The following is an 18689-nucleotide window of genomic DNA, read 5'->3' on the forward strand; positions in this document are numbered from 1 at the left end:
TCTGTGACTGAGACCACCTTCTATAGAATTCCACAACTATTTACCTTTAGTCAGGGAAAACCCACTGAGAAAGGGAAGAGCTATTTATCCAGCACTCTTTGTAATGAATGCATAGATTATGTATAAGCACTCGGATGATTTCTTCTTTATGTACCAAAGGTTTATAAGAAACATGCATATTCTGTTGAGAATATTAAAAAACATCTGATGAGAATATAATAAAAAAGGGGGGAGAGGAGAAAAAAAAAGTTTACCAATCCATCATAAGCATGGCCTGTACGACATTTCAGATTCCTCTTACAAGTTTATGAACAAATTAAACTTGTATTTCAGTAATTCACATGGAAGTAACCTGAAGAACTCTCAAGAAGTCTTGAGAATGGAATCTTTGGTTTAAGGAAAATAAGTTAATTTCCTCTCCTTCCTTTGGGATGCAGTTCGGTTAGAGGCAGATATGAGCAAGGATATTTCAGTTCTGGTTTTCAGTCATACACCTGAATCTTTTCCAGATAGGAAAAGCAGTGTAAGGACTGAAGGGAGCACGAGTCAGGAGTTCAGACCTGCATTCAGTTTTTAGCGGTGCTACCAGTTCTAGATACATCATATTCCCTGGCCAGTCCGTCTGTAATAAGTTACCTCTTTTGTTAGGGTAAATTGCTAACATAATGATCTCAAAGAATCATTATATTAGCAATATGTTCACTATACTATAAAAAATTTTGTAGGTAATTCACTTTTTTCTTTGCCTTGATTTGCTAACAGGTGGCTATCTGTTAGGCTTGAATTTCTGGGAAATTTAATGGTGTTCTTTGCTGCACTGTTTGTAGTACTGGCTGGAAATACCATGAGTTCTTCTACAGTGGGTTTATCTATATCCTATGCTCTAAATGTAAGTAATACTATATTTTTTTTTCCTGCTCCCACATTGCTTATAAGGCAGAAATAATACATACAATGAAGCTGAGTAGGTGAATATACGCAGTAGCATCAATGATATTGAGTCTCATGGGCAGAACAGAGTTTTCTTTTAAATTCCATTAATTCTGGGAAGCTTCACATTAATTATTTTCCACTTCTCAATTTAGATGAAATAATAATAATAAAAATGTATTTAAAAATCAGTAGGTATGGTTTATTGTTAAGTGTTTTGTTAATCTAAATCAGAAGCTTAGTCATGTACAATTATACTTCATATTTGATTCCTTGGTTTTGTTCACTTGTTGAATGTTATGCAGGATTGCTTCCTTAAAGGTTTAATAAAATTATTTACTTTGGCATTTTCCTTGTAAAAGTAACACATGAGAGCCACAGCTGTAATGTATCTTGAAGTAAGGTAAACTGTACTGATAAGTTGCTAATTAAAATAAATCTTCAGTATTAAGTATACACAAACTAAGCATCCAAATTTCCTTAATCTCATGATGCTTAGGGGTGTAGCGGTATCCAGATTCTCACTGTAGTAAGTGCATGCTTCAGAAACACAGCTGACAGGTACTCATGAACACACACACACAAAAATATAGACAATTACCTGTCATGGTGTATCCACATTACCCCCAACTGGCAAGAGTTCCATTTTCTATGATTCAGAGAAAGAACAATCTCCTTTATATCACCATTTTTGTGGTGATGGTAGTCACAGGTACTGCGCAGTTTTTACCTTCATTTGATGTCAAATTGACACTATTCATATACAGCATTTCAAAACAGTTGACTCTAAGAATACATTTGGCTCACTGTTTTCCTATAGGAGTGGAAATATTTAACCACAGAATTCGTTCTGTTTGCAGAAGTATTTCCAGTGCTTGAAGATGACAAATTTGGCAGACATGATAGACCAAACACATATCTCCATTAAAAATTCCTTGTTCTGTATTGCTGGCTTACTTTACCTAGGGAATAGTGCATTGATGTACCTGCAGTGTTAGGCATATATGATTTTCCTTTCAACGTCATACAATTACTGAACACTTTCTGTAGATCCTGAAATAGTTTCAGATTTCTGGAGGTGTTACATTAGTGAAAATTAAGATAGCCATTGGGCAGTCTGAAAGCAGACAAGAAGTGCTCAGAGGAATGCTGAGATCAGCAATTTTCTGACAGTTCATTTGGTGTGCCATCATTTTCTGTATACTTTTTGGCTTCTGTGGTTAGGCATCCAGTTTATGAGATGATTAAATTCAGGGTAAGTTTTGAAATTAATATGCTGTATTCTGGTAGAGTCAAATGTTTATGTTCTATGATGCAACTATTTCCCCAGATAATTCAGAGTCTAAATTTTTGGGTGCGTAAAGCATGTGAAATCGAGACCAATGCAGTTTCAATTGAAAGAATTTGTGAATATGCAAAAATGGATAAAGAGGTAAGCATTCTTCTTGAAATGGAGAGGATTCTTCCTCAATATTTAATTTATGTGCTTAGAAAATTATCTAGATCTTAATATTGGTGAGTGGTAATAGGTTATGATTTGTTCTTAAATACTTCCTCTTACTGTTTTACACTGAGAATAATACGTAGCTTCTTCATTACATTTATAGTCATAGCAGTTTTATTCTTACTTTGACCATAAAATTATTTTCATTCTTCTTTGACCATAAAATTATTTTCATTCTTCTTAGCAGTAGATTTTTTAGTAAGACTAATGCATGTGAACTTTCTATGCTATGTGCAACCAAGAGGAGCATTTATTAAAGAGGGGAAGAGAGGCCTGTCAGACCCCTAACTGTTACTCTCCTCTTGTCTGAAGGGACATTTGCTTAAAACTGATTTGCCTTGGTTATTGTGCTTTTCTGAAACTAGTGCCCATGTCAGGCATGGAGGCAGAAGAGCCTTGGTCTGTCTCAGAAACAAGAGTCTCTTCTACTTCTTCATTCTTTTACACTTCCCTCATGTTTATGTTTCCCAGTCTTTGTTCACATCTTTCTGTTGTCTCCTACTCCACTTCTTAAAACAAAACATATCTCATAAAATATGCTTTTAAATATCTGCAAGATTAGGCATCAGATTAAATTCAATTCCTGTCAACTGATGGAACAAATACCAAACTATTGGCAACTACTCAGTTAAACTGAGTTCACTTTTTTAAATGAGTGTGTATACATGTTAAAAACCCCACAACTCAAACCCAAAACCCCTAAAAAACCCAGCTGGAATGTTTCTGCCCAGTGTTCATGAAAACAGGTCCTCCTTCCCTTATATTGCATTGGAATTATTTTAAACCTTCTGGGATTTTTATAGATATATATAATTTTCCTAATGTTTTTATTAATTTGTAACATCTTTAAAATCATATACTGAAATACCAGTGGTTGTAATTCCAGGGACCGTGGATAACATCAAAAAGACCACCAGTGGGGTGGCCTGATAGAGGAATAATAGAGTTTGTCAACTACAAGGCTCAGTACAGGAAGGATCTTGGTTTAGCCTTGAAGGATGTCTCTTTTCGGACACAGAGTAAAGAGAAGGTACTGTATGTAACAAATAAATCAGAGGTATAAAATTCTGTTTTCCAGCTTTCTAATTCAAAAAGATTTAATAGGAGGACACTGTTACTAGATGCAGGAAGATGATGTTGAACAGCAAAGATACTAAGTGGATAAGACATTAAAGAAAAGACAGATGAGAAAACTACTTTCTCCTACGATGCAGAAATACTTTTCCTTGAAAGAAACTGGGATAATGTTTTATGAATTTAGCAGTTCTAAGGAAGATGATACACATTTGAAATTAAATCTCTTGTCCACTGTGCTGAATATTTACGTAGAGAAATATGCTTCCAGATCAGTGCTAATTAACTTTGGATTTGGGCTCATGGAGCGCTAACCGAGACCTAGTTTAGAATCATTGGTTTGAGCTGAGTGCTAAAGTGAAGGGAAATGGCAAGAATTCCCCCTGAACCAGGCAAAGTCTGTACAGCTTCTGAGGGAGCGTTCTTGATTGCGAGTCAAGTTCCAAAAGTGAGTTTTAAACAGTTTTATCGACCTATAGGATTGCATGTTGGTGAAAGAGACTGAAGTTTTGAACTGAAAGTTGAAACTGAATTCACTCATCATTTTTCATATAGAATGTGTCGCATGGAAAGTTATAGTCTTTATCAGGAAACTTTCTGTTTCAGGTTGGAATTGTTGGAAGAACAGGAGCTGGTAAATCAACACTCACAAATTGCTTGTTTAGAGTTCTAGAGGGATCCGAGGGCAAAATAATTATCGATGGAATTGATATATCAACTATTGGACTCCATGACCTACGTGGAAATCTTAATATTATTCCGCAGGTGAGATGTGTTTTAGAGGGAACTTTTTTTTTTAATAACACAGGACACTTATTTTGGGGGAAGAAATTATAACCCTGAATTGCAAGAAACAGGCTGCCAAGAGACAGAGGCATAAAACTCCAGTAGAAATTTATTAATCTTTGAAACCAGGTTCTGTTATGGCCTATTGGGTTTTAGAATTGAATTTTTGAGGATCTCAGCTATTGATTAGCCAGTAGTCTTCAGTACTGCTAGCAGAATGCTATCCTGAAAAACGTCACAACTGCATGTTGGCAATTACATGGAAGAAGCTTCAAAACAGGGTGACCACATAGTTTTTATAATGGCAGGTTTAGTTTAACAGGCTTAGCTGGAATAGCTCATGCTACACATGGTGTTTTCAAGTCCCACCTGAAGGCAAAATATTTAAAATAACTCTAAATATGTCTGAAGGCTGTAGGGAATAAAGTAATGTATACACAAATTGTGTAATAGGTATTTCGGCTAATCTGTTGCAGTCTGTCATGTAAAGCCATCCTTGCTTACTTCAGAACAGGGCAGGAAACTCAAGATTAGTTCACATATCATTAGGATTGTGTTTGTGCTGGTACACTGACTTAACATTGAAATGCTCTAGGATAAAGGAAAACCTTGAACACATATTTAGTGGTCACCTGAAGACCTTCTGCATGTTCCCTGAATGCCATTCATAAACCCATTTTTGTGCATGTGTGATGTTAACATCACTTACAAGAAATTTATCTGATGTTTTTCCAAAGGAAGGTCTATTTTTTTTTCCCTAGCTTTTCTGGAGCTTTAACCCTGGTAATACTTGCTGTCTGTCTTTAGCATAGACTGTGCTAATATTTAAATAAAAAAAGCATGGCTCTTCCAAAAAATGAGCTGAATAGAAAAAACATGTATATATTCCTTCAAATCCTTGTCTGCTTTTCCAAAATTATTTGTCCGAGTTTGCTATGCTAATGCAAGGACTTACAGCAGGCTGTTTTAAGTTTGTGTTGGAATTGTGCACTTACATTCTGCTATTATTTAGGACCCCATCTTGTTTTCTGGGACACTGCAGTCAAATTTGGATCCACTTGCAAAACACTCTGATCTTGAACTGTGGGAAGTATTGGAACTGTGTCACTTAAAGGATTTTGTCCAGTCACTCCCAAAGAAACTCCTTCATGAGATTTCAGAAGGTGGTGAAAATCTCAGGTACATAAACAAGAAACTGCTGTTGCAGTTATTTTCTGGTACTGTAAAACTATGTTCCTTCCAGAGAATTTCATTCAGGAAGTATCAGTATAATGACACTTCTCCTGTCATTCTAAGTAGAATTATTCTGGTAGTATGTGTTTCTTTGAGGTGGCCAACTCTTCACAACTGTATAAAGACCTCTGGCCTGTGCTGTATGAGAAGCCCAGCAAGTAGACTATTTTAAGCTCAAGTGTATGAATAGGTGTAAAGAAAGGTGTGGGAGGGTGGCAATTCATGCACTTTCTAATTAGAGCTGGATACAAAAGTGCTCATTGATTCATACTAAAAAAGAAAAAACAGTAAAGCACTGAACATGGAAAGAAGATAAAACTGCAGAGAGCTTAGGCCTTTGCTTTATTTGCTTAGGCAAAACACCTAAGCACCTGATTTTTTTCCTTGTAAAACATTAACCCATAGTTATGCAAGGAAGGTGACACTTGAAATAAAAAGGCTCTAAGCTCAAGGAGACAAATACTGAAGCTTTTTGCTTTTCTGCTAAGGGGCAAGTCTTAGATGGAGCTTTCTGAATAGCAGCTTGAATTTTTTTGGCAGATCATTTTCAGGAGGAAGTTTCTAGAAGGCAAACACCACAGCTAACATATAGGAGTATCCAGACTTTTGCAATGAATGTTATTAGAAAATGGTTTAGGTCTCCATCATCTGGTTTATTCCCATTATAATGTGAATGTGGAAATGGAAGGCAAGACTAGGTTTATGCTCTGAAGTTCAGCCACAGGTACTAAAGAGTCACATCTTAACTATAATTGGTATGCCAAGTAAGAAGAAAGGAAAACTCTCAAAACAAGGTGAACATATTTCACTAGTCTTGTCAGAAGTATAAAACATTGTTAAGTAAGATAGAAGAGAATATCAGCTTTATATTGTTCTCCCTTTCCTAACCTGATCTTCTCACATGTATTTTTAACAGTGTTGGGCAGAGACAGCTAGTCTGCCTGGCCCGTGCTTTGCTACGAAAGACAAAAATCCTGGTCCTAGATGAGGCAACAGCTTCTGTTGACATGGAAACAGACAACTTGGTGCAGTCCACCATCAAAAGAGAGTTTCACAACTGCACAATATTAACCATAGCCCATAGGTTACACACAGTCATGGATTCGGAGAGGTGAGTAAGTTTTGGTAAGCCATTTAAAAAATAAATGGCTTCCTTTAAATGTAACCGTTTTCAGACTTACTGAAGTTTGCGCTCCAACATTTTTTACATTATCTTTGTATCTGTACAATCCACAGTATCCCAAAAGTCTTGAGCATCAGTATTAACTAAATATCAATATGTATGTTCTGTTTCCCCCTTCTAATTACAAAATTAATATCTTTACTGCTAAGGTACAGGCATAAACTACTATTAAGACCACTTAATTGTATAGAGTATATATGTACTACAGCGTTTTTTCCAATTAAGCAAAAATGCCACTTCCAAAAGTTTTTGTTTGTTTTCTTTAATATAGGAGTTTTTAACTTTAGAAACCAATGAATTACCTAAGGCAATGGTAATTCTTCTAAGAGTTCCTATTACCCAGAGATACCTGTATTAGGACTGTAAACTATAGCTGAAAAGCTGATTTTTCTCCTCCTGTAATCTTTCTGGTTTTGCATTGTAGAGTGCTTGTTCTGGACACTGGAAGGATTCTAGAGTATGATACACCACATAATCTGTTACAGCAGAAAGGTGCCTTTTCTGAAATGGTTGCAGAGGCTGGGATAAGAAGATAAAGAAAACTAAGGAATTAATACTCAATGAAGACAAGAATTCCTTACTCCATTAAACACTGGAGGGATATCTGGCATTCCACATATATATGGAGTATTTTATATTCCATTTGAAATGACTAGCTTGCTCAAAAGCTGCTCACAGCCTTGCTTTTTACTACAACTACAATCTGTATATATTGATCAGGTTTCTTAAAATCTTGTCTGATTTTATGCAAATCACTTATTTTGATCATACTGGCACTGGAACAACAGAGTGAAGCAGTAATTTTCATGGCATATTTTAACTGTTGCACTAGTAAATGTGGACTGAAAAATAAATCTTGTTGTTCACACACAGTTTTTAATTAAAAATAGTATTTCATTAAGTTGCTCTGACATTGTGCCCATTTACTTCTTAATTATGATTGCAAATTCATAGAGCCCAAAACTGCGTATTCTGTGGATATATAGGCAGATGTCACTTGGTGCTGATTTTTAGAACATGCATATTTGCATGTGTACTTGGGTAATTCTTGAGGCAATAAATTTGGCACATTGGATTAGATTAATTTGCCTTTTGACCTTATGAGTTCTGAATAACTGAAAAAACATTCCATATAAGTGAAGCCCACATCTAACGTATCTGAGCATTACGAAAATCACATTGTGACATGGAAAAACTGTCAGGTGCAGCTATCTCCTTGCTAGTAGGTTTTATGCAAACCTCAGTACTAATTCAGCAGCAGAGCAGGTTATGTACGTGTACTGAAAGTGTCAGGTGAACATGCCTGTGCTTCTCTAGGCCACATAAATATTAATTTTCATTTTTATTACAGTCCTTGTAACTCTTCAAATTTAATACCCACTGAATCACTGCAGCCTTAGCCTAAGAAAAGATCCCAGCAACTGCTTTAAAAAAAATAGAAAAAACCCACAAGGTACATGAATATAGTTTCAGGCTACAGCCCTGCTATATTACTTTTATCGTGACACCTGGTTACTATCTAGTAGGATCTTAACTTCTAGCCTGATAGCAAGCAAGCCATATTTGCTGTTTTAGAAAGGTGGTGAGAAGCAATGGGGGCTCTCTGAAGAAAGTTCCTCAAAGATGTGATTCTGCTGTAGTGAAGGTAAGTGATTCTCTGTCCTCTCCTGAAGGTAAAAAAGAAAACCTGTCTTCCTACGTTACACAGTACCATCATCACAGAGTACTAGTGGCTGCAAACCACAACTAAATATACTGTCACACAAAACGATTTTAGATTAGGAACAACCCTGCCCAGGTAACTATTACCTTCGGAAAGTCCTGGAGAGACTAGTGTGAGAGAATGTTTCTCAGGAGAGAGAACAGCTTTCTGCTTTTCACCTCTGCTTTCTTCTTTCCCCCAAGTGAGGCCATCAGTATCTTCAGAGCTCACACCTTACCTCCTGCCCTGTCTCCTCCAAACAGCAATTCTCCTGCATTTGGAGTTAAGACTCTAGTCTCATCCTGTGGGGCTATTCACAGGCACCCACCACCTGTGACTTTGCCCCATATGGGCCAGTAACTGCCAAGATCTCTCAGGCGGTGCTTGGGCTGTGCTCAAAGGGCCTTCTGACAGGGCAGGAAAGCTTCATTTGGCTGGGGATAATACAAGGGACACAACTGTTCATCCCTTTGAGGAGCTACTGGTTGGCCTCCTTTTCCAGGTAGGTTGCTTGGGTTAGGGAAAGGAAGGGTGGGACAGCCAGGGTGTCAAGGGCAGAGTCTAAGAATGAGGCTTAGAAGGACACCCTGACTCTTTTCACAGGGAGAAGCACGAAGCAGATCCTGCTCATGCTCTGCTTCAACTTCCTCCCCACAGCATTCAAAAATCCCACAGGCGGCATCTTTTCAGGTGTTCCTTCCCTCAGCCCTTCTTCTAGCCCTTGCTCTGTACTTTCCTGGCAGTATCACGGGAGAAACTGGACAGCTGTGGGGAAACCCCTTTTTTCCTTGCTGGAATATACACATTTCCACATTTTGCAGCCATAGTTGATTTCCTTGTACTAACCTGCACTTTTCTTCTCAGTTCTGTTCCCCCACCCCAAACTGCAGCTTGAGGAGAAAAGGGCTTTTTCACCTTCATACCCCAGTTCCTCCCAGTTGCGTGTGTCATATCCCAGGGAAGATCTGTCACTCCAGCAACACCTTGACAACCTGAGGGATTAGGACCTGATTCTCTAACAGCGCTGTTACAGTTTTCCCTGAGAAACTGAAACAAAGATGCATCCAAGGGACAGAAACTGCTTTTATTAAAAACATTCTAAAAGGTTATTTATAAAATGCATTTCATCATCTGCATTGGAACATACAATTGGTTAGGCATCTTGGACTTTCAGAATTTCAACTTGCAAAACAAGCTTTAGCTATATAAATTTGTTACATACCTACCACCACAGGCAACCATACTGAGATTTCAAGGACTGTAGAAAGATTTCAGCCTTCAAATATGAATTTCTTTAAAGAGAGACAGGTAAGCAGTGCACTTGCATACCTGGAAATAGCCACTTAGTAAAGTGGAGTCATCTTTAAAATTCAATGTGCCAAAGTAGAGTATTAAACCCAAAAGCTACAAAATAAATAACTTGACTGCAGAGTTCAGGAAAGTTATTTAATAAATAAAGATGCACTGTGAGATAGCCAATGTACAGTAATTTCTCTATTAAAAAAACCCCAAACATTTGTACAGAAATCTGAGTAAATACCCTTTTGTGAATTTAACATTTTTAACAAGTAAACAACTTGCCCTTCCCTTCTGACTCCCAGATTAACACTGAAAGGGATTTAACTCCTCCAGACTGAAGGAGCATGTGAAAGGAAAAAAAAACCACTTCATTTATTTGCACTGAGTGTAACAGTTTAAAAGTTTCTCCCACTCTTACCTACCTTGTCCCAGAACTGCAGAAAGCTTTTAATAATTTCACTGTGACATGCTTCTATTTTTACACAGGTCTGCTCATTTTACACAGTGCATTCAAAAAAATGAAGACTGAAGGCCTACTGTAACTCCAGTAGACTTTGAAATGAATTCACAGCAGGGCAAAAGGCCACAGGGACTCCAAAGACACTGGAATATGTGTTGAATCCAACACATACATTTGGATTTGCAAAGCAAAGGCCCCAAATAGCAACTGCTTATGAGAACCATATTGTCTATTGCCATTCATCAAGGATTTCACTGAAGAGGCACTTCTTTCAATGAAGCAGTTTCAGATACTGGAGGTTCCATACAGATGTAGACAGGGTCGCTTTGAAAGAGGTACAGAGGAAAAAAAAATCCTCAAATGAGAAAAAAAATCACTGCGGTTTCAGCTCAGGGAAATGAAGCAGATGTTAGCAGCGTTTCAGGAATCCTCTGTGAAGTGAAACAATGCTGATGGAATGGTTGCATGCAACTGTGATTCAATTTAAGAGGTTTTTAATTAGATTACGTCGAAGACATGTTTAGACAACACCTATGCAAACAGCTGAACTGGCACATTTGATTTACAGCAGTGACATAAATAAGGCCTGCTGCCAGGAGAATAACAAGCCTATTTTAATATAACTACATGTTAAACAATAAATCTAAGCCCCACACTTTATCTTGGCAAGTTTAATACAAACAAAATTATTCTGCAGAATACAAGATGTTTAGAACCACCTGTTACTAGAGCTTTCCTGATAAAGTCTGGGTTCGTTTCTAAGCTGAATGATGTGTTTTCATTATAGAAAGTTCTACAGGTACAATAATTCAACTGGCCTTTAAGTATTGATTTAAGCCTCCAAAGAGAACTGTCACCATTTTTTTTTCCAGATCATTATTTTCTTCTCATGCATCTTCTAGATAGCTGGTAGCAAACCATTTGCCTAAAATGAAGTCCTAAAAAGTGCTGCCTCAAATCCCAAGTTACACACCTTGCTTCCTTCCCAAAAGAACAGCTACAATCTCTGATCTATGTTCAGCGTAGAGTGGGATTACAAAACAATTTAAATCAGAGATAAAAGCTACAAAGTGTGAAATAGTTGGGTGAATTGTCATTTACTAGGACTACAGGAACTAGACTTCATCAGACAATCCATCCCTTCTGCCCCACACCTGCTCCCCAAGAACCGTACAGCTTGGGGTACTCCGGGGATAGATGTCAAAGCGCTTGTAGATGCGCAACAATGAAATTTGTGTTGGTCAAATTCAAGGGAAGATACTCAGCTGTGGCTTTGATATATATAAAATTATGGCAGTTTTCAAATCAGGCAGGGGGAGGTATATGTAGCTGGCAATACGTCCTTGTTGTCTGTGGAGAACATCAGTGGTACAACAGCAGAACCAGTATGACAACCATCAAAACCAGATCTAAAGTAAGCCCTTACAGACACACTAAGTAACACTACAGTAGCAAGGGCACAGGTTTTCATATGGTTTGGCTGAAACATGAGATAATTTGCCATACAGCCTCAGCAATACCATTATGCTGTTATGAACAGCAGAAGAATCAAGTGAATGCCTAAGTTTCATTCAAGCTGCAACATGCCTTTTAGAAAGGTGCTTAAAAGCTCAAATGACTCAATTTAATAAATAAATTTAAGCTGAACACTGCTAGTGCTATGTGCATTAACACTGCTTCACATTCTTTCAAGGTAAATATATTGGACCTGGGAATACCTACAGTACCATAACCATGTTACCTGTCACCTTGGCCACACTCCCTTTTTATTTTAAACATACACCTCTACAGGACTTGCTAAGAAAATTTAGCAATAAAACATAGGTGTGTCACCACTGGCATTTTCATTAGAACTTCAGAAATCAGTTGTACCTTTAAAATAACTTCTATCTTTAACGCAGTTTGGTGTCCAGGGACACCTAACTGCAACAGATAAAAACCTAATACAATACGGCTAAGATTAGGCTCCACCACCAGTCAGCTAAGTATGCACCATGAGGTGGGATGCACCTTTTGGAGAGGTGGGATGCAATAGGCAAGAGTTTCTTTTCAGTTAAAATTAGTCTTCCGTAAATGCTTATTAGGAATTTCTATAGCGCTGACTTGAAGAGGCCAGGACCCACCAACAATTCCTGCTTGGATAGCTACTCCCATTACAACTGCTAGGTCGGGATCTACGGAGGTGTTAGGTTCCTTTCCAAAGAAATCCTGAATAACTTTGCGTATCTGAGGTATCCGGGTGGAGCCTCCCACTAACACAATTTCATCCACTTCTGCTTTCTGGAGGTGGCCATCCTTCAACACTTGTTCAATGGGCACAAGAATCTTCTCAAAAAGGTCCTCATTTAACGTCTCAAACAGCTTCCTAGAGATTTCTGTTTCAAACACAACTTTGACAAAGTTGTTCTCTACTTTTGAGGTGTCTCCAGGATTTTTCAGGTCTCCTGTTTTTTGTGAAGGCTCGTCTTTCACCACATTGTTTGGTTTTACCTCACTATCTGGAAGGTCTTTTGTAGGCTTCCTTTCTGGCATAGTCAACAACACCCTTAGCGTAGCTGTCTCATGAACAGTCAGATTTAACTTAACTGCTTCCACAGCCTGTCTGAGGCGATGTATTTCTTCTTTTCTTGTTGGCAGGGAACCATACATTTGATGGAGCTGATTGTATAAATACAGCATCAACCTCTGATTAAAATCCTGTCCTCCAAGTTTGTTGTTACCTGAAACGTCAGAATAGAAGGCATCAGACACATCACTCTCAAAGCTTCAGAAAGCAGCACACATCTTTTCATTTACTGGGAGATGGTGGTTGAGGGCCAGAACAATGACAGTAGGACCATAAGCATAACACAAGAGCAAACAGAACTGTGAAAATAGATTTCATTAATTGTCCACTGAAGAACATGTGATGGGTAGTAATTTCCAGATTTTTATTTAGCAACAAATCTGCCCCCCTCAATGGTTTTCCCTTGGAACTGCTCTGCTACACTCTAACAGGAAAAAGCCATGGCTGTGAACTCCGAGGTATTTCTGAAGAAGAAACCTTGTAATGACAAATTTTGAGCTGGAACGCTGTGATTAAAGTGCAATCTCTCACAGCAAATTGTTTTCCCAGCTCATTTCTCTCTCTGTCTGGAATGAGTTTTTCTCTTAGCACTTCCACAGTAGGGCTTTATCAGGATTACTGTTCTACCAGTTTCAAGTTATTCAACATCTTCATGCACCCACATGAAAAAACACATGCCACTGAAGTACATGTATATACCTTGCCTAAAGCAGAAAATACATAACCAGTTCCTACTGAAAGAATACTCTTGTACTGTGTTTCCAAAGCCTTTCAAAACAATTGCTTTCCATTCAACAGAGCTAAAAAGAAATGACCTGCAGACTTTCATCCATGTTGAACAATATTCTCAAAGCTTTCACCATTTGGGGTTTTTTTTTGACTGAAAACAGGAATTCACTTAGTGGGTCTCTGTCTAAATGAACCTGCTGAATTATGTCTTGCTGTTCACTCATACTGGACTGAGCAGCAGCTCGTATCAAAACTGAAGGCAACACAAGCAGTTAGCACTGTAGTCACAAAGTTAATTGTGCATGAAAGGCAGCTGAGAACACATTCAGAGAACACTTTGCAACAAGGCTGGTATGTTTTAAAAGCCCCTATAATGTGACTTTAGGCGCACCTTTTATTTTTCCCCCACTCCTTGAGGAAGTAAAGAGTTTTTCTCACCTGCCATGGCTCGTGTGAGGAACATCCCTCCCTGCTTGTTCAACAGAGACACATCCAAAGTTCCTCCACCCAAATCCACCACCAGAACATTAAACACATCAGCATTGTGGAGTCCATAAGCCATAGCTGCAGCTGTGGGTTCATTGATAACTCTCAAAATTTTTAGCCCTGCAAAGAGCAAAGATACCAAGCAAGAATCAGGTATATATCTGAGAAAAGTGCAGTTCTCACATCATAATGACATATACCATAAGCTGGTTGGTTGTTTTTTTTTAACCAAACTTAAGTAAAATGTCAGATCTAAAGGAAATAGTTTTCTAAGCAGTAATACTTGATGAACTCTTTTCCATACTCAAGCCTAAAGCAGTATTCCTTCACCATCAGGGTGAAGTCATGAACCATGATTTGCCCAAACACATTTCTTCCACAGAAATCTTGCTAAGGAGACTGACATGTTCTATTTCTGTTTAAATCACTGTCAGCGGGTGCTCTGCACCAACTCTCTATTTGGAGACTGCCAAAAAGACTATTATCCCTGAAGCAAAACTTACTTCTTCTAGCTACCTACATCTGCATTAATTTGCTGCACCAGCTGGTACCCAGGAGTTCTCTGCTGTTCCTCGCAACATGGTTAATGGTCTGCAAAAACAAAAAATCCCTTCTGAGGTCCTCCATCAATGATTTGCTGTGCCTATACCCTCCCCAAAGACTTTACTGTTGGAGAAACAGACCTTAAGATTTCCTAGAAAAACACCAGAATAAGGATGCATCACCTGCAATATTAGCTGCCTTAATGGTTGAATTCCGTTGCCTTTCATCAAACTCTGCTGGCACGGAGATGACTGCCTTCGAAACAGGCATGCCAATATATTCTTCTGCCATTGTCTTCAATTTCAGCAGCAGCCGAGAGCCAATATACTCTGGAGTGATGCGAAAGGTTTCATTAGTTGTCAAAGAAAATTCAGCTGATCCATTGTTGTTGAAAATCTAAGAGGAAAAAGCAACACAACCCACATGTAAGAAGCCGCCTTCTTATGGTCTCCCATCCTGCTCCCATCAAATGTTTTATTTGCATATAGTCTGTATTCTGGAAAAATATAAATGTGCTTTTCCACTTCCCGAGTCACTTCTATTCCTTGACTATGAGTACTATGCAAACCATGACTTAAGGGATCCAAGTATACCCAAAGCAGTGATTCCCTCTGTGCCCATGTAAGACACATTAAAAAACAAAGTTATGACCTAGCGACTGCGTGAAAGCTTCAACACCCCATTCAAAGATAAAAGTAATGCTTTTTAATCATTAGACTTTTTTAGACTACGAGGGGAGCTGAAGTTTCAGCAATTTCACAGTGAGAATTTCAAGTTGAAATTTATCCTTTAAGAAAACAGGCTGGAGGGTTACCCAGAAACAGATTTCACAGTAGAGGAACGGGTCCTCTGGAAAATCACTATCAGCTCCCATGCAGAAATATGCCGCTTCTACAACCGTTTCTTCTTCCCCTCTATGGATACCTCTTACGGTCTTCAGACATGTACGATTTAGCCAAGTGACTCAAGGTCAGACAAGCTCGTTACTTACTACATGTTTCAAGCATCCCATAGCTTACTGCTTGGCGAGAACTGAAGGAGAAGGCTACTCACCTTAAAGGGATACCTGCTACTTTCACTTTTCAGTTCTTCCGAACTGAAGATTTTCCCAATGAATCTTTTTGCATCATATATGGTGTTCTGAGGGTTTGAGTCAGCCAGTTCTAGGCCATCATATCCTACATAGACACCTTTGTCCGTGAAAGAGACTATACTTGGAATGCTGTTGTGCCCATTTTCATCTGCAATAACCTTCACCAGCCCTGTTCCAGGAAGAAAGACACCAACAGAGCAGTAAGTTGTGCCAAGATCAATCCCGATTACTTTTGGTGCAGGCATTGGTAAGTACTGCTGTGCTAGGTAGCCAGCTAACAGGAGAGCCAAAACAGCTGAACCTGAAACACAGAGTTTTAAAAAATAGGGTTAGCTACTGCTGCAAACTTACAAGCCAGTGAATATTAACACTTATTTAATACAGAACAGTATTATGCATTACACTTCATGCGGCTTTATTTCATGCCCTTAAGCCTGTTCAGCTACTCAATTACTTTTCAGTTTCCTGAAAGGTCACCAGCAAATTCAGGTCTCTTAATCCAACAAAAAGTGGTTAGAAGAGTCAAATGTCCCAGCCATTAAACACTACAGAGACTTTAAAAAGCCCAAGAGGTACAGCAAAACTGACAATATCACCACCCTGCAATAATTCTTTTTCTCTGAGCAAGGTACTTCAGAAATAGGCTAATTAGTATTTGAAAGGGAACTGCCTATGAGTGATCCCTCCCTAAGGGACATCTAGTTAATGAGGCTGCACAAAATGACAGTGAAATGACAAACTCCCAACCCAAACATCTCCTCCAGCTTCAACAGAAGTCTAAACATAAGGAGATGCAAACCCATGCCAACTCCTCCTGGTTCTGTCATAGCCCCCAGAGAGTATCTTCCCACATCTCTGAATCTTTTCTACACCTTGAAATCAAGGGGTAGAGTACTTTAAGTGTGAAATAGATTGCTTTTAAAATCTTATTTTACATATGTTCAACTAACAAAGCAAGAAACCTGAAAACCTAATAACGCCTCAGCAAAGGTGGTGGTGGGGGAAGGAAGGGACGGAGGGAAACGCCAATAAACAAACAAAATCTCAGGAAGCACTCTGAACAGCTGAAGTTTCGAGGAGTGGATAAGCCCTGCTCCCCAGCGGGGCAGGGCAGGGCGGGCGCAGCTGCACTTCACACAGACCAGTGACACAAGAACTGGTTTACGTTCAGCCGCCAATTTCGCAAGCCCTTTCTTCGCGATACGGCCCTCCCCACAGGGCGACACTCCGCGCCGGCCGCACGGAACCCCGCCTGACGGCGGTGACAAAGCGGGCAAGGCTACGACAGCCCCGCCAAGCCCCGCCGTGGGACCAGCGGCCTCCTCCAAGGCCCCAGCCCGAGGCAGGGTGACGGGAGGTGCCTAAGGCCCGCCAAGCGGCGGCCACCACGGGCGGAGCAGGAGCGACCAGCGCTCCGCCGGTGCCGCCGCCGCCCCTCACCTCAACCCTGGCACCGTCCCCTCAGCCGCCCGGGAGCGGACAGGCCCCCAGCCCCGCTCACCCAGCACCGCCATCTGCCCGGCCATCGCTGCCGGCCGGCTCCGAGCGCACCCGCCTACACCGACTGCTGACGGCTCCTTCCGGGCGGCGGGGCGGGGCGGGCCGCCGCACGGCACGCCGGGACGGCTGGTACGCGCGCCCCGCCCGCCCTGCCCAAGCTGGTGTACCGTAGTGGACGGGAAAACCACAACTCCCAGTAGGCATAGGGGCACGGCCGTTTCCGGCTGACCAGCCAATGGGATGAGAAGGAGGTCATCAGAGAGAGGCTGCGGGTCACACCTAACGGCGCTAACGCGGTCGCGATGGCCGCTGGGAGCGGTAGTTCGGTTGGCAGCCATGGTGGTGGCGGGGCCCGCACGGTGCCCGGGGCGGTTAGGACCGGCAGCCACGGCGCCCGCATGCCCTGGGCACGGGCAGGCAGCGTGCGGCGGTGCCGGGGAGGGACGCTTCCTTTCCGAGCCAGCGGGCTCCTCCCGGCGTGAGGCGTTAGAGACCGTAGATGTGGCGCCGCCAAGCCAGCGCACAGTAACGCTGTTAACCGTTTAAAAGTAATTATCGCGATTATCGATTATCGTTATTGCTGGCACCCAGGAGTAATGATAAAGAGGCTCCGGCACACTCCACCCAGTGTGTGAGAGCCTGCCGCTGAGGCGGGCAGCTGCCCTCACAGCCCTGGCACTGGCGCTCATCGCAGAGCCACCGCTGCCGCACAACACAGCGGGGCTGCTGCAGGCCGGGCCGTCTGTAGGCGCGCCGGCTGCTTGGGGGGGAACGGCCTTGGCCCTGGACGAGGAAAGCCCCTGCTCAGAGACCTGACCTGCCGTTTGCTGCCAGCGCCCGTCCTGGCGCCAGACCGAGACCTCCCGGCACCGGGGAAGGGGCCTTGATCCAACACGGCATTAAGCTGGAGCAGAGGGTTTGTGTTTCATCTGCTCTGTGATGCTGTCTCCAGAGAGAGCGGCAGGGTCTCCTGCGCTGAGGCTGCACTTTCCATTTTAAAAACGCTTAATCTCCTCTCCCTGAAGTGCTCTAATGAGTTTTGCAACTTATCAGCGTTCTTTCAACAGCGAGACAGCCACGGCAGCTCTTTATCAGTGGTGAGGAGAGAGTTCCTTCTTGCCCGGCTGACATTTAGACAAGGAGAACACAGCTGAAACCGGACCCTGGAATACCTAGCGTTCCTCCTCGAGGCGCACACTTACTTAACCCAGGAAATACAGCAGGAAGTACAGTGTGGGTTGCTTCTTGTCAGCTCTCCCTCTCTCATAAGGAGGAGCAGATTTTCAGGTTCTTGCAGATCAGGTGCTGTTTCAGGCAGGAATTAATGGTGAGAATCTAATGTTTCCTTAATGCAATTTAAGATTATTATTTTTTTTAATAGACAATAGGCATAAATGAATAGCTGGTAACAATAGCATAGTGGAAGACAAGTTAGGCTAAGTTCCACTGCAGTTACCATCTCTAGCATGTTTGTTTCTCCTAAGTGATGGAAAGACACATAACCCAGAACTAATTTCCAGGAGCTTGCTTCTTACAAGTTTCTTCTTTATGCCAAAAGCAGCACCACTTTAAGTTAATAATGAAAATGTGTGCACCCTCCA

The 18689-nt window shown here is 40.9% G+C and overlaps 2 protein-coding genes across 7 annotated transcripts in view; one reads left to right on the plus strand and one right to left on the minus strand.

Moving 5' to 3' along the window:
- Positions 1-7611, plus strand: part of LOC136013200 (multidrug resistance-associated protein 1-like) — a 32126-nt gene extending 24515 nt beyond the window's left edge. For all 4 annotated transcript variants that reach the window (XM_065676715.1, XM_065676714.1, XM_065676713.1 and 1 more), the window contains 7 exons: positions 763-889; positions 2261-2362; positions 3321-3464; positions 4115-4273; positions 5307-5473; positions 6444-6638; positions 7135-7611. In XM_065676715.1, coding sequence (XP_065532787.1) covers positions 763-889; positions 2261-2362; positions 3321-3464; positions 4115-4273; positions 5307-5473; positions 6444-6638; positions 7135-7246 — 1006 coding nt within the window. In that variant the 3' untranslated portion in view covers positions 7247-7611. The remainder of the gene's footprint in view (positions 1-762; positions 890-2260; positions 2363-3320; positions 3465-4114; positions 4274-5306; positions 5474-6443; positions 6639-7134) is intronic.
- A 1866-nt stretch (positions 7612-9477) lies between these two features.
- On the minus strand, positions 9478-18232 carry HSPA13 (heat shock protein family A (Hsp70) member 13). 3 transcript variants are annotated; one of them, XM_065676722.1, is made up of 6 exons: positions 17090-17230; positions 15549-15889; positions 14678-14891; positions 13905-14072; positions 12295-12891; positions 9478-10642 (listed from the first exon to the last, which is right to left on the minus strand). In XM_065676722.1, exons 1-6 carry the CDS (start codon positions 17112-17114, stop codon positions 10581-10583), a joined length of 1407 nt encoding a protein of 468 aa, XP_065532794.1. In that variant the 5' UTR covers positions 17115-17230; the 3' UTR covers positions 9478-10580. The 3 variants fall into 3 exon arrangements, with proteins under 3 accessions (XP_065532794.1, XP_065532795.1, XP_065532793.1); XM_065676723.1 differs by lacking the exon at positions 17090-17230 and adding an exon at positions 17906-18232 and having other exon boundaries at positions 9478-12891; XM_065676721.1 differs by having other exon boundaries at positions 9478-12891; positions 17090-17229.
- Between the last annotated feature and the right edge of the window lie 457 nt (positions 18233-18689).

The sequence above is a fragment of the Lathamus discolor genome, chromosome 4, assembly GCF_037157495.1.
Source record: "Lathamus discolor isolate bLatDis1 chromosome 4, bLatDis1.hap1, whole genome shotgun sequence".
NCBI lineage: Eukaryota > Metazoa > Chordata > Aves > Psittaciformes > Psittacidae > Lathamus > Lathamus discolor.

Bases quoted from the DNA above. Each gene is read 5' to 3' on its own strand.
- HSPA13 (XM_065676721.1), bottom strand. From the start codon at position 17,114: ATGGCCGGGCAGATGGCGGTGCTGG. The intron at 14,892-15,548 runs GTGAGTAGCCTT...TTTTCCTCTTAG, and splicing joins GTAGCAGGTATCCCTTTAAG to ATTTTCAACAACAATGGATC. The intron at 14,073-14,677 runs GTGATGCATCCT...TGCTCTTTGCAG, and splicing joins TAAGGCAGCTAATATTGCAG to GGCTAAAAATTTTGAGAGTT.